This window comes from Lichenostomus cassidix, chromosome 19, assembly GCF_008360975.1.
Source record: "Lichenostomus cassidix isolate B80296 chromosome 19, HeHo_3.0, whole genome shotgun sequence".
In the NCBI taxonomy this organism is placed as follows: domain Eukaryota; kingdom Metazoa; phylum Chordata; class Aves; order Passeriformes; family Meliphagidae; genus Lichenostomus; species Lichenostomus cassidix.
The window spans coordinates 5,746,941-5,761,847 of record NC_139499.1 but is presented as its reverse complement, the minus strand read 5'-3'; the positions used below and the strand labels follow the sequence as shown (position 1 = coordinate 5,761,847).

General features: G+C 40.4%; 1 protein-coding gene across 6 annotated transcripts in view; it reads right to left on the bottom strand.

Moving 5' to 3' along the window:
- Positions 1–8: 8 nt before the first annotated feature.
- The window catches only part of TPST1 (tyrosylprotein sulfotransferase 1), a 31,825-nt gene continuing 16,926 nt past the window's right edge, over positions 9–14,907 (bottom strand). For 3 of the 6 annotated variants that reach the window (XM_085078183.1, XM_085078180.1, XM_085078181.1), the window contains exons 3-7: positions 10,022–10,220; positions 3,403–3,453; positions 2,543–2,618; positions 1,555–1,603; positions 9–552 (exon numbers count right to left, since the gene is read on the bottom strand). In XM_085078183.1, the coding sequence (XP_084934309.1) occupies positions 2,574–2,618; positions 3,403–3,453; positions 10,022–10,220 (295 nt within the window). In that variant the 3' untranslated portion in view covers positions 9–552; positions 1,555–1,603; positions 2,543–2,573. The remainder of the gene's footprint in view (positions 553–1,554; positions 1,604–2,542; positions 2,619–3,402; positions 3,454–10,021; positions 10,221–14,907) is intronic. The other 3 variants (XM_085078182.1, XM_085078184.1, XM_085078185.1) reach the window with 3 other exon arrangements.

Sequence of the window (14,907 nt, the reverse complement as noted above, 5' to 3'; positions counted from 1 at the left end):
AACAAAAATCACATTTAAAGCATTTATTTTGAAAAATAAAATACAAAAGATCATTGAATTGTAATTGTACATGTAATTTATCAACTTTTTTTTTTTTAAATAAAAGATATTTAACAATTTCCACATATGAATAAGACAAACAAACTGTTCCACCAAAGACCTTTTAGGACAAGCACAGATCACTCTTGAAAGCTTCATACATTTAAAACCAAACTGCTACAAGAAACAAGAAAAAAATCTTTGAAGATGGAGCTCCGTAATTAAGACAGAAGAGCAATTTCAGAGACAGGCATTGCTTTTGCATTTGTTAAAACCTTAAAAAAATAGTTGTGCGAATGTAATGCAGTTCTACATTAACATCAGTGACTTTTTTTTTTTTTCTTTTTTTTAACAGGTTTACATGCGCTCACAACAGCAAAATTTGGAACAAAAACAGGATGAAGAAACCAGGAGAGAACATTCTGAAGAGAGCAGGCCATGAGCAGCACACCTCTGATCCCAGGGGGACTGGCCTGAGGGATCATTCCCATGGAAAAGGCAGCAGTTGATCTTCTAAAGAAAAAAAAATAAAGTTATGTTTTGCTTTCCTGGTAATATCCAGCTTTTTATCCTTACCAGTGTTTTGGAATTACAAATAATGCAGAATTAAGAGTAGCCACTGTTGTCCCAGCAGGTGAAAAGTCACTGCCAAGATAAATCACATTCCTGCAAGGAATGCTTTGTCCATTGTTTATCATTAGAGAGACTGCTTGGAGCATAATGCAAAAAAAAAAAATTGATTTTCTACTTAAATCCCAAACCCCTGTAAGCCCAGGCTGCATTGCCATGCTGGAAGTGTCCCTCCCTCCTTCCCTCCAGTGGGAAGTTGCTGCTGGGAAGTTCCCAGTTTGGTTTCTCAGAAGCTGGGCAGCAGCTTTGGGCAGAAATATTGCAGCCTGAAATCCATTTTTCAGAGCTAAGTGGCAACATGAGGTTGATGCTTCAGTCACTTTAACATTGACTGTGTGAAAAGATTCTGGTTTCTCTATTGATTTCCCAGTGAAGGTCTGCAATTAATCTCTGGGAAGCTTTTAGATCCATTATTCCTACACAGAGCAGTGCTTTTGGCTATATTTAGGGTGTTTTTATTTATGGCCACGTAAGGATCTATTTTGGGGATATTTGTGGGGCACGTTGCTTTGGGCTATATTTAAACTGGATTTAAATTTTGCTGGCTTTTGTTGGCAGGCCAGGACATCTGATAGCAAAGCTGAAAAGTAAAAATCCTGGATTAACACAGGAAATTTTGCATCACTCACTCCTGAACTGGTCTGGAATTTACTGAGCTCCCTGCAAAATCTTGTTACTGTTCAGGGACTGAAGTGCAGCTTGTTGGAAATACTGGCTATGAAATGTTAAAAGTAAATATTACAAATCAGCTCATCTCCACCAGTTTCCTTTAAAAAACATATCTACATATTTTCCTTACCCAGGGGGTTACAGAAGCTAAAAAATTAATCACCATAACTAAATAAAAAGCAACAAATGAGCAGAATTACAATTCTCTTTTATTACCTTCTGTGCAAGAAATGTCCATTTTTATCTTCTATTCCATAGGTTCAGTCTGCCAAGTGAATAATTAAAAAGAAATTATTTACATTAGAGGACACAAATATTATCAGCACCAATGTTTCCACTCCAAACCTTTGAGCTGTTTGGTTACATAATGTTAATACTAAAGGAGAACACCATCACCCTCAATTTGATCAACTTCTTATGGTTTAAGAAATTTTCTTTTACTGTTTCACAATGCTTATTTTTGTCTTTTAGATGGTCTTCCTTTGCTCTGGATAAATCTGCTCAGAGTGTGGTAAATACTGTATTTAAACCAATATTAAACCAATAAATACTGTATTTAAACCAATGGGTATTACCAAATACCAATCCACCTCTTGGAATTTAGCAGGAACCTCCCTGGAATGAAGGTGATATTTATCATATCTAGATATTTATCTAGAGTGGCCCAGATTCCTTTGGGTATCACACTGGAAAACACAAACAGCATCATTTCACTGTATGCAGAACAAGGATTTAAAGGATTTAACCCAGGATTTATTCCCAATCAAGGATTTTTTAGCTAGCACAGAGTGCTATATCTACACAGAGCGTGCTCAGCTTTGAAGGATCTCCCTGCATTTTCCACAAATCCTCCTCAGCAACACCTCCCCTCCTGCTCAGGCACACCCTATCCCTGCAGTTTGATCTGGAAGGCTGTGGATAATCCCAGCAATGCCATGTGGAAGCCCCAGGAGTGAGCCCAGCAGGCTCCTGCCAGCCCCTTGAAGCAGCACACGTGGAGCAGACATGGCCCAGCAGTGACAAGGGACAACGCTGTGAGCAACAGGGCTGGGATGGCTCTCCAGCAGCTGAGCAAAGCAGGAGCACCCAGTGATCCAAGCAGGCAGACAGGAGAAAGCCAAGCCCACGTTAGAGATCACACAGAGGCTGCTCAGAAAGGTTTGCTGTGCCCAGCAGGGTTATGTTCTGGAGACATGGAACACACACTACAGCTAGTTCACTTCACTGAGCCGTGGTCATTTTATCTTGGCACGGGACTTCCTCTCTACTGTCTTCTTGGGCTGGAACAAAAGAGATCAGTTTGCCTTTTAAATGAAATCGTTTTTTATTTGAACAAATGGGTTAAGTCAAAATGGTTTGTCTGTGGTAGATTGCTGGGTGTTCTTAACCTGTCCCATTCCTGGAACTGCTCTAGGCTTGGAGCAACCTGGCCTAGTGGAAGGTGTCCCTGCCCATGGCAAGGGGTGGAAAAATATGGTCTTTAAGGTCCCTTCAACCCAAACCGTTCTGGGATTTTACAATTTTACATCTGCAAGATCCTACAGTTGGAGAGCTCCATGATTTTGCTTGTTTTTTGCAGGTCCCTTAGGGAACTGATGACAATTAACAGCATTTGGGGGTACCAAATTATGAATTTTCTGTAAAATCTGAAGTTCCATAGCTCACTTGGCTGTTAAGTAAACACCACCCCTATCCATGGCTGGTTTTGTTGGCTTTGATAACATCTCTATTTCTTTTAAAAATCTCTCAGTACTTAAAACTCTGCCCTCTGGACTAGACTTGCTTCAAATCAAGATAACAAAAGATAAAAGCTCCTCTCCAAGTAACAAACTTGGCAGTTTGGTCCAGAAAAGAGACTCAGATTTTCCTTCCATTTCACAGCAATATTCAGTCAGCTCAGGCTGACAAACACCACTCTAATAACTCTGGAGTTACACATGGATTCAGGAGAGGTTTGGGATGCTGAATTCAAGATAATCAAGCTCATGAAAAAGTGGTTTGTAAAGATTGTTTGATGTAATTTGCTGCTATACCCACAGAAAGGAAATTAATTCAATACTGTACCTGTGGCACTTCTTTAAGGAAGTCAGGAAGCTGAAATTCACCTTTATAGACCTGGAAAAACAAACAAAAAAGTTATACTACTCAAAGCCCTCATTCATTATTGTCTGAAATGCTGAAGAGCTTCTTAAGGGAAGAAAACCTAAAGAAAAAAAAGGTTTTTTTGTGTTATTAACATCCAGAAATGCTAGAACATTAAATATTTTGGCAACATAGTGTCTTCTCTCTAGAGGATAATTTTTAAAAGCTCTTTGCTTCTGAATTTAAACATTCCAAAGGGGGGGAATGTATTCTTTTTTTTTAACTAAAAAAGAAGTATACCAGAAGGACTTTACCATCCTTTCTACCATAAAGATTGATTATCCCAAGTGTGATGACTTTTGTGGTCTTGTGTAACCATTTGAAAATAAAAATTACAAAAGGGCACAAACCTACTTAGAAAAATCCCATAAGGCCATGACATGGAAATGGAGCTCCTCTCTGAGCTTCATCCCTGCTTTGACTCAAAGGAAGGAGATGCAGGAAGTCAGGGATGTTTATTAACAATTTTCTCTGCAGATGACCAGAATACAAAGGCATCCCCAGCTTGTCAATATTCTGCAGTGGGACTGCAGCTGAGCCAGCTCTGAATTTCCTGCCCTGGGCATGGACTCAGGATTGGCAGCTCCCATCCCAATCCATCCCTGGGATCCAAACCCCCAGGCTTCACTAGGAGAGCAGGAATTACTACACACACATGCTGATATTCCATATTTTAGGTAAAATAGGAAGAGTTCTCATCTGTACTCAGCCAGGGGCCACTGCCATTCCCATGGGAACATTAAGGAAAGTCACCCTGGGCAGAAATTCAGAGTGTGGCTGTTGGAGCCTTGTTACACTATAAATATTTATAAATGAAGGGGAGCATTTCTCATTTGCAGCTTTTATCCAAGCCATTAAAATGCAGGCCGTGTGGTGGAGAACACGAATGGAAGTTACAAAACAATATTATCACAACAAAAAAGTTACAGAATAACCAAAGTAAGGTTCACAAGAAAAAAACTTTTTTTTTTTGTTACATTGTGCTGATGTTGGAAGGAACAGACAGTAACCTTCAACTTTTCTGGCAGTTATCCCCTGGGAATTCTTAAAAAGCAATTAATACTGCAGGTGACAGCACTTTGTGACTTTGAACCAGAGGGACCAAACCCAAGGCTGTTTCCCCAGAATTCTTCTCCTTTCCTCCTCCTGCAATTATCACTCAGTCTAATCTTTATATTATACATCTACATTTGTGGCTGTTCTAAAAACTTCACCTTTGCAGGAGCAGCATTTATCCCTAATAAGCACCTAATGGCAGATAGCCCAGGGCAGTCATCCATCAGCAAAAATAATGTCACTGGAAAACAAATGTTTTGAGGGTATTTCATATCAGATTTACGTGAAAATATCACAATTTACACAGCACAATTTACCAAGGTAAATCTAAACAGTGTCAGGCCCAAGATTAGGTTTTACACACCAATTCTGTCTCAGAACTGCCATTACCTAAAGGCTGGTTTTGTCAGGATGGAGACTGCATAGAGAACTGGTTTAAAGGAGTTCCAAAAACACCAAGTGGTCCCCTTTTGAATCAAAACCCAGGGATTAACAGCAATCCAGAAATTCTAGAAACAATGACTCCATCTGCAGCCAAAGAAATTAAAGACTTCAGATTCCAAATTCTTCCGATTCTGACCAATTTGTAAGTCTAAAACACATCATTCACAGTGGCATTAGAGAGACAGAAGCAGGATGCTGGAATTATTTCCAGTCTGAGCAAGAATTCAGTAAAACTGAGAAGAAATGGTGTTTACCATTTCTAAGGGGATTATTTTGCAAGTCCAAATGGAGCTCCAAAAGAGGGGGATCTGTGTCAGTTTGTTGTTCAGTGTTGGCAGTATTCAAGCTGCACTATTATAAAACCAAAACACATTCTTACAGCCAAACTGAACGCATGCTATCCTCAAAAAGAGATCAGAAAACAAGTTCCACATCCAGTTGCCTGAGAAAACCCTTCTAAATCCACAGGGAGGAGTTAAGAAATTAAAAAAAATGTAAGCTAGAATTCATTTTTATAGAAGACTAAAGCCCTTTTTTTCACCCACTTTCCTGCCTGCTTTGCAAACAGCCCCAGAGCCCCTTCCTAGAACCAAAACTCCACAGCACATGGAGTCACCCTCATCTTTCAGATTTTCCTCAGCTTTTCAGGCAGCTTTAAAGGTTTACACAATCCTTCACCTCTTCTGGACCTGCCAAGGAAGGGCCATGTGGGATGTAAATGTTTACCCAGCAGGGAGAAGGCAGAGAGCAGGATTTTACACAGGCCCACGAATGGCTGCCAAAAGGCAGCTTGCAACCACACCTCACTTTGCATTTTGGTTGGGAAGAACTCTCTTTGTGCATTATTAATCACAGAGATGCAGAATTAAGGGGTTTGGGGGGTTTTGTTGTAAAAAATGAGATAGCAGCAGCTCTGGGGAAAAATTATGCAGTTGGGGATTCATATGTTGGAAGAAACACCCTCTAGAGGGAATATTAAACACACTCAGAGGACACTGAGAAGGTCTGTGCTGTTGTGGTCACAAGACAAGATGAAATAACCCCCCAGACTTTGTTTTAAATAGCAGAGAAAATGCTCACGAAGGCAAAATGCCTTTAAGGTTAGGTTAATCAGTGAAAATAGAGCTGCAGAGCCCTGAGCAGCTGGGCATTCACACACCTCTGACAGCACAATAAATACACTTTGTACCTTTTATCAGAGCTTGCTCCTGTTTTTAAAACCTCAAATACAAACTCAGGAGGTTGCTCCTGCCCTTAAAATCTCAAAGACAAACTCTTGAAATCCTGCTTGCCGTGGATGTTTTGAGTCTTAACAGGAGATGGTTTCTCACAATTTAAACCAGGCATGAAACTGGAGTGAGTAAACTGCTTTTTTCTCTGGATGCTACTGCAGAAAAACACCATCAGCTGAACATAAAGCAGAGCTGGGTAACAGCTCTGGGATGGCATTAGAAGAGCCACGTGGATTTGAAAAGTCCTGGTGAAAACCTTTCTGTGGAGTTCTGTAACTTCCACCTCTGGATCTCTCCAGGGAAAGGAGTACAACTCCATGAAGAAGTTAAAAGAACTCACTGGAGTGTGTATTCCAAGCATACAAATTTATTTAGTGGGAAGGACGTGCCAAAGAAAATCTGCTGTAATTCATGACAGATGTGAGAGGAAACCACTCTGCCAACCATAACACAACAACAGAGTTTCTACTGGGCAGCAGGCAGAGCTCTGCAGCTGGGAGCTGCTCTCCTCTTCTGGTGGGTTCTGTCAAACTGCTGACACTCACTTTTACACAGTCTCACAGTACTGATAAGGACATATCAGACACTGTCCTAATGAGGAGTGAAGCACCTTTGTATTTCACCCTACAGAGACTGAGCTGCTAGCTCAGCCAGCTTCATTAATTGCATTTTCTGTGTAACTGGCAGATGAAAACTCCATTTACTTCAGGATGTTGATTTCCTTTCTGTTCAGGATGTAAGATTTGTTCAAACTCCAGGGGGGAACAACAAGTCAGTTATGTATCTATAAGGAAGGAACCCTCACAGCCATAAACAGATCAGTAACAGAACTACCAGAAAACCACAACACATTCAATGATGGCAAAACCATCCTGCCTCCAAGGAGTCACATGCAGAGATCTGCTGAGCAGCACAACCCTGGCCAGACTTTGCTCTGCATTCCTTAAGTGAGACAAGAGAAACTGTCAGAGAAGATAATGCTGTCAGGCTTAACATGAACCAGATCAACAGCAAGTTAATGGCTTTGTTATTGAAAACATCAGAAAAATCTGTCGAGCTCGTGACTCCCCCAGTGCAGATCCTGTCAGAGATGGTTTATTTCCTCACATCCCCACAGCACTGGGAGAGCAACACAAGAAGAGGTGAAGTTCCCTTCGTGCTCTGTGAGTTCCTAAAACAAAAGCAGAGATGCCAAAGTGCAAACACAGGTTGAATCTTTTTGGTTTTGTGCTGTGCAGCAGGAGCACAGAGAGCCAACCTCAGCGTTTTCCTGCCCTACACAGGTAACAGTCAAGTGAAAAAAATCCAAATTTAGCAGAGAGCATTGCTTCCCTTGCATTACCTACACAGAGATAGCATTTCTAATTTAAGCACTGTCCTTTAGCCGGAGAAAAATCATCATTTTGTCTCCAAACTGAAGGGAAAAAAAGATGTTTAAGCTGTACATATGAAAGTCACCAGCAGGGGACAGAAAAGGAGAAAAGAGGAATAAAGAACACGGCTTGACTGTTCAGAAAGCTTAGGGAAATTCATATTTTGTAGCACACCAGCCATTTATTTCCATTTTGCTCCTGTTTTAGACCCTTTTACACTGCTGGTTCTCACCTTCAGGACTCAGAGCAGCAGCTTTAAATTGCTGAGCAGTATTTTCACTGTTAATTGCAATTTGTGGTCTTTTCCAAGAAATGCCAGATTTTGCTGGGCTTTAGAAGTCTGAACTTTATCTGTTTTCAATGAATACAATCAAAGTTCTGTGTTCACTTTAAAGCCTTGGAGACCACAAATATAAATACAAACCTAAGAGAGCTGCTTCCAAACACAAAATGAGCCAATAGATGGCTACAAACAAGATACAGATATTCTGTATGTACTGCAAAGCACCTCTGGGAAGACTTGCTTTGGACAGCTTCATTCTTATTCCATATTCATCCATATTCAACCTATCCAGTACAAAACTCTGAGAAAGGCTATCCCAGCTGAAGAAATTTAAAGAAAGTACACAGGAACACACTTAACTTGCCCAGTGCCAGTTCCAAAAGGCTGGAAAAAACCAGATTTATTTATTATTTATTTAAAGAAATGCTCTCTTCTCCAAGCAGCAAGGAATAAATGAGCAGAGGTTCCCGGAAGAGAAAAGGAAACCCACAAGAGCTGTCCCTGCTGGGCCAACTTCACACAGTTTGCTGCTCTCCAGACAAATATTCCACCTTTTGAAGATGAACCATCTTTAACTCTCTTGCTTTTAGCATTCACTCAGAACACCTCCCTCATTTTATCTGTACAAACCACACATGCAAATGTAATTTTGTCAAAGTACAGGTGGCTAGAAAAGTATCTACTGGGTGCAACAATGAGTAATAACATTTAAATGCTGTCTGGGGCTGTAAGTAAAGCTATTAAATTCAAATAGCAGCCAAAATATTAATGAGTGTTCCATATGCTTGCAATATTTAGATCTGCTTCAGTTTTTAACAGATGTTTTTAACATCAGTAAACAAACAAATTCTCCTTCAAAGCAAACTGGGAAAAAGCCTCAGTAAAGCCTCAGCCTTTGAAATTAGGTTTTAATTCCTTTAGAGAGTTGCTCCTGGCTTTGTTTATTACCTGAATTTCTCTCGTGTGTTTTGAAGTCAAATACATTTCAAGAAGAGACAGAAATCCAGGCAATTTTTACAGCTTGGGCTGAGCTTGCCACACACAGGGAGAGACCTCAGGAAGGTCACCAGGCTGTAAAAACTTGTGTCAATTTTATCAGTGAGACACAACCAATACCATTTGAAATTTGCAGTACTGAATACAGTTTTTAACTGAGTACAGAAATATTAATTTGTTTGATATTTCTTTTAAAACAGTGAGCCTTTTAAAACAGGGAACCTATACATTGTAACCCAAAAGGGTGAGTTACCTTTTCCATGCTGAGCTGTCAGCTATTAATTAACACAATCAACCTGCCAGCCTCTAATACACTGATCAATTGTTTAATGACATCTTTTCTAAAAAGAAATAATGCAAAAATGTTTAGAGACTTCACCATCCCCAATTTCTTTTTCATTCCTATCTATATTCCAACCAGTTTTTTCAGGATCAGAAAAGAAGACAGTCTGGAGTGGTGGAAGTGGTGGAAGACAGTCCTTTTAAATAGTTTAATTCCATTTTTTCCCTGATTACTCTGCAGCAGCAGCAGCAGTCACCCTCTTTTAATAAACTATACATGCCCAAAAGAACAGAAGCAGAGTTATTAATTTTATTTCCAACAATGGTAATGAGCTTTTCAATGGATACCTCCAGGGATAAACAGCTCTATAGCCTCACTACCCACATTCCAACAGCATTAAATTCAGACTCAAATCCTTAAGTTTAGGTTAATCAGTGCCAGGCCTTTCTCCATCTTCGGTTTGTTCCACAAAGAATTGGAAAAAATCAGACATTTTGATCATCATGGGCCATTTTCTATGGGTCATTTTTCAAACCCTACCAAGGATTTGGGGTGTAGTTTTGTGGCAGAGCTTGTGCCAAGCCTCACACAGAAAAAGCTGAGCTCATCAATCCAGTTTGACATCCAGACAAGAAAGCTTTTTTTCCCCACTGCTAACCAGTTCCCAACTGTCTGGGCAGCTCTCAAGAGGTTCAACTCCACACCCCAAGGAGCACAGCTCAAAGCCCCAAAGAATTCTTTCCCAACAGGGGAAACACATTATAAAGCATCCAAAAATATCAGAAACAGATTTAAAACCCCCAGACCAAACCCAAGGCTCCCACTCTGCAGCTCACATCCACTCAGGCACCAATCAAACCCACCAAAGCCTTACCCTCCTGGTGTTTTCCAGGACTTTTTGATCTGGCTTCCCATAATTGGGTGGGTTGGCATAGGGATCGTAGCCCAGCTTGGCCAGCATGGGGGCAATCACTGGCATGTCCTGCAGGACGTCAGCAGGGATCTTCCCAACCCACTTGGACAGTGCTTCCACGTTGACTGGCTTGATCACTTGGTCAGTGGATCTTTCAACCCTGGGCAAGGAGGAAAAAAGAGTTTATTTTTTTCTATTCCAACCAATATTTCTTCAGTAGTGTTAAGACCCCCTCAGTGGATCTTTCAACCCTGGGCAAAGAGAAAAAAAAGAGTTTATTTGTTCCATTCCAACCAATATTTCTTCATTATTTCTTCAGTATTAAGACCCCCTCAGTGGATCTTTCAGCCCTGGGCAAGGAGGAAAAAAAGAGTTTATATTTTCTATTCCAACCAATATTTCTTCAGTAGTGTTAAGACCCCCTCAGTGGATCTTTCAACCCTGGGCAAGGAGAAAAAAAGAGTTTATTTTTTCCATTCCAATCAATATTTCTTCAATAGTATTAAGACCCCCTCAGTGGATCTTTCAACCCTGGGCAAGGAGGAAAAAAAAGAGTTTATTTTTTCTATTCCAACCAATATTTCCTCAGTAGTGTTAAGACCTTTAGCTTGTTTTGTTAGGGTTTTTGTTTTCCCCACTCCTCTTCTTTCCCTCACAAAGTTTCCTGGTTTCCACAGAGCTGATGGTGAGCAAAGTTTTAATGAGAATAATTTGCACATTATTTGCAGATGCTGGCTGGTTTAGGCTCTCACACTGTGCTGAAGCAACTTCTTCATGACATAAAAGGCAGCAGAGAAATGCCAGGAGCTGCTCAGTGCAAAGGAAGCACACACCTACAGAGAAAGCTGTTTTCCCACTGGCATATTCCCACATTTGCTGTTTAACTGCCTGGGATGCTCTTAAAAGTTGTATTCTAAATTCAAATCCATGTGCTATTTATTCTCACGCCCATTCTCTGATTCATCTTTTTTTTTTTTTTCTTGTTTAATAAAAGAGAGACCTGAGATGACAGAAAGCCATAAATTACAGAAATATTTTTTATAACCATTCCTCTGATTGTTTGGTCATGACACAGCTCTTAAAGGCAAGTGCACAATCACAGCAGTGGCATATTTAGAAAATAGCTGATTTCTTGCTCATTTAATAACAGTCCTAATGTAATTTTCATTTTTGCTCTACTTTTGCTGAGTGTTTTTGTTGTGTTTTCTCCTTCCAGGGAAGGAATCTGGCACTGCTTTGTTCTCCCACATTCCTTGCTCCTTTTAAATTGTAACACAATTTCTTTACTGTGCTTATTTCTGGAACAGGACTCAAGCTGAGTAATTGAAAGCTCTGAGTTTTTACTCTGAATGATTTAAAACTCTTTTTTTTCTGACCTTAGAAAGAGTTTGGACATTATTGTATATATAAAAGGAATATTTTTATCTGCCACAAATCCAATGCTGAGCACACACCTGTCAGTGTTCACCTTGTTACTCTTTTTAACTCCTCATCAGAGCTAAAATTCTTCCAGGCCAGAGGAAGGAAATCACTCACCCATTGCTGGAAGGTCAGTAAAGTGAAATAATTTAAATACAATCAACAAAGAGCAAACCAGACGAGGAAATGATGACAAGGAAACCATCCTGGCAAGCAGGGCCTTCAGACTGGTGTTTCAAGGAAGCTGCAGAGGGTCTGACAAACACAAAAACCTGTAAAACAACCCAGAATTTTCAGCCTTCCCTCTTCAACCATTAGCAGTGACTCAAAGCAAAGGCAGGATGTCAGGATGGGAGTTTGGGACCAGGGAGATGTGACTGGATTTCAGCCTTCCTGAGGCTTGCTGGCCTCAGCTCACTGGTCTGGATGGAAAACTAAAAAGTTTGGGCACTGCCTTTTTGATCTTTCTAATTAGGAGATGAGCATCTGCCTCCAGATCAAATTAGCAATCAAAGAACTGTTGAAGTTTCAGCAATTCAAAGCAGCAAGGCAGAAGCCAAAGCACCACAACAGGCCAGAAGTGGATTGGGACACCCAGGAAAAAATTATCACTAACTGCTTGAGAAATGTAAGATTTTGGGTCCTCAGACAGAGCCAGCCAAACCCAAAATCCCTTCAGCAAAACTGCAAATCCATTTAAAATCAGGATGATATTGGGAGAACCAGGTTGCTGGACCCCCAAAAAATGGGTGTTAAAGATCAATTTGGACCTAAATTTGTGCACATAAGGATTCCTCTCACAGATGTCAAAGCACATTTTAAATGTCATTTTAATCTTTGGTAACGATACATGAAATGTTTCCTGGTGATTGATGGCAGGGAAGAGATAAGCAGGGACTGCATTTAGCACTGATAAAAAATACAACACTCCACACTTGGTCTGCTTAAATCCTCTCCTGTCCCTTCAGTCAAGGTGGGAAGGAAAAGAAAACAATTTGTGGGAAAGATTCTTCTGATAAAAACTTTTGAGGATTGTGGGGGAAGACAGATTTGGGACAGGGAGAAATACCTAAAAATCCCAACAGCAAAAGAAGGAAACACCAATTCTTGGGGAAATTGATGATGTGTGCCTGTGGCAGTGATTCCAGCTGAACTGCAAAATCAACTGCAAAATCAACTCCAAAATGCCAGGAAGAGTTTCAGCTTTGGAAGCACAGCACACAGACTGACCCCAAATAATTCTGCATCTGTGCCAGCATCAAACAAGAAGTATGTGCTAAATATAGCAAATGCTGAAGTAATTCTGCCTGGACAGCTATTTCCATAACAAACCTCATAAAAATGGCTCTAGAGGGGTTGACATTTCTTTACATCAGTGGTCAGCACAGCTGCTTTCACTTGGGAGGCAAATGCCAGAGCTCAATTAACAATCCTCGTTAGAGCATGGAGTCCATAATGCATTCCTTCAACAGCCACGCTGGCAGGGACTTCAAACCACACAACATTTCACACAAAAAAATCCTGCACTGCACATCCCCACAGCCTTTGCTGGATAAAAATCAAAATAAAGGGTGAGAAATACTGAAATGTTCATCTTCTGTTAGCATGGCAATGAAGATTTTTTAGTGACACTGTGATTTCCTTCTTGAAATGTTTTTGTCATCTTGAGATATTTAAAAACTGGTCAGATTTCTTTTGAAAAATACCTCCAACAGTTCAAACACCTCCAGGCATCTCAGGTTGGACTTGAGGCAGCAGCAGGAAGCTGAAGTGGATGCTGAGCTTGCATGAAAAATCTGGAGGTCTTACAGGTGGGGGAAAGATGATTTTGTTAAGTTTTTACACAATATTCCAGCTGGGGATGCCAAACCCAGCAGGTTTTAACTGCACAAGGACATCACACTGGGAAATCTCAAGCTCTCCCTGCACAATTTCAACTGGAATCATATAAATACACAAGCCAGACATTTAAGGTTTTCATATTCACTGGGCTTTCTGCAGCCCTTGAAGGAGTGAGTCACTGAAATCATTATCAAATCATAAAGGCCTCTTGCAACTGAAAACTAAATCTCCCCACCTACTGCAAGGGTATTTGATAAGATAAAACCCACCCCAGACATAATTCAGGCTTTTCCCACCACGGCCTGAGCCTTCTGAAATCAGAAATTGCTTCCATAGATCATCCCCTGAGAGATAATTAAAACATCAAGAATTCTGTGACCAGGCTCAGCTGAAGGTCACAAGAACATGTTCACACTCATTTGTCTCAAATGTGAAGGTTTTACTCAAAAGAAAAAAAAAAAAAACTTTGAACAATCCATTCTCTTAATTTTTAGAAACAAGGATTCTCAACTCCTCCTACTCCATTCCACCAGATTTAAGAAGAAATATTAATAAAAATTCAGTCAGGTTACTGTATAAAGGTCCATTAATTTTTAAAAACTTGAACCTGGAAGCTGTAAATCAGTAACATTTTACTAGAAATGGGATTATGCAGTTATCTTTTTACAGGACACTTAACAAAACTTGGCAACCACCCTTTTACATTTTTGTTGCTGAAGCAGCAACAAACCCCAGGTGATCAGGGAGAAGTTCCCATGTGGATCAGCTTCCAGGGAGTGCCCTGAGCAGGTTAACATTTCCACGAGGCTTCAACCTGCCAAAACACTGCCAAAAAAAGGGATGAGATCCCTTGCTGATAACTCTGGGAACACAGTGGAGGTTGTTTCTTCAGTGGGAATGGGGATGTGAAACCTCCAGATTGTCAATATATAATTGTCACCTGAGTTTTAAGCTCTCTTTGTAGCCACTGACAGTAATTCTGTATTTGCTTTAAATTAAAAGCCTTTACAACATAGTAGAAAACCCACAGCTGTGTTCCTAGGCATTAAACAAAGAAAATCTCCCAATTTTTACTTCTCAAAACTGGAGTTGAAATAAATAGAATCACTCTAACTATGCTTGCTGTGCAAGGTGCCTCTTACTCAGAAGCACTTGGCCAGTGCTGAATATTCAAAATCCAGCAGTGATTTAACTGGGCATGTCCTGCTACTGGAATAGGGCTTATTATTTAATATTTTAGAAATTTAATCTGCTGATGCATCAGCCACTGCAAAATAAGAGTCAGACACTGCAACATTTCTCTCAATGTAAAGATGAAACAGCTTCTGTGTTTCAGCTGTTCAGCTGCAAACAGTGGCAAAGAAACCAGAGTAGTTTAACCAGAGGATTAATCAGATTTCCTTTTAACAACACCCAGCTAGGTTTTCTGAGCAGGGCTGGATTTTGGGTTCTGCAAGCAGCAGGATCAGGTGCACAGATGGCCCAGCAGAGTAGTGAGAGATTTGCTTACAACAAGGTTAATTTTCATCAGAATGCTTGTCCTTTCAGGAGCACATGCCAAGAGAAAAGCAGGCCAATTCTGCTTT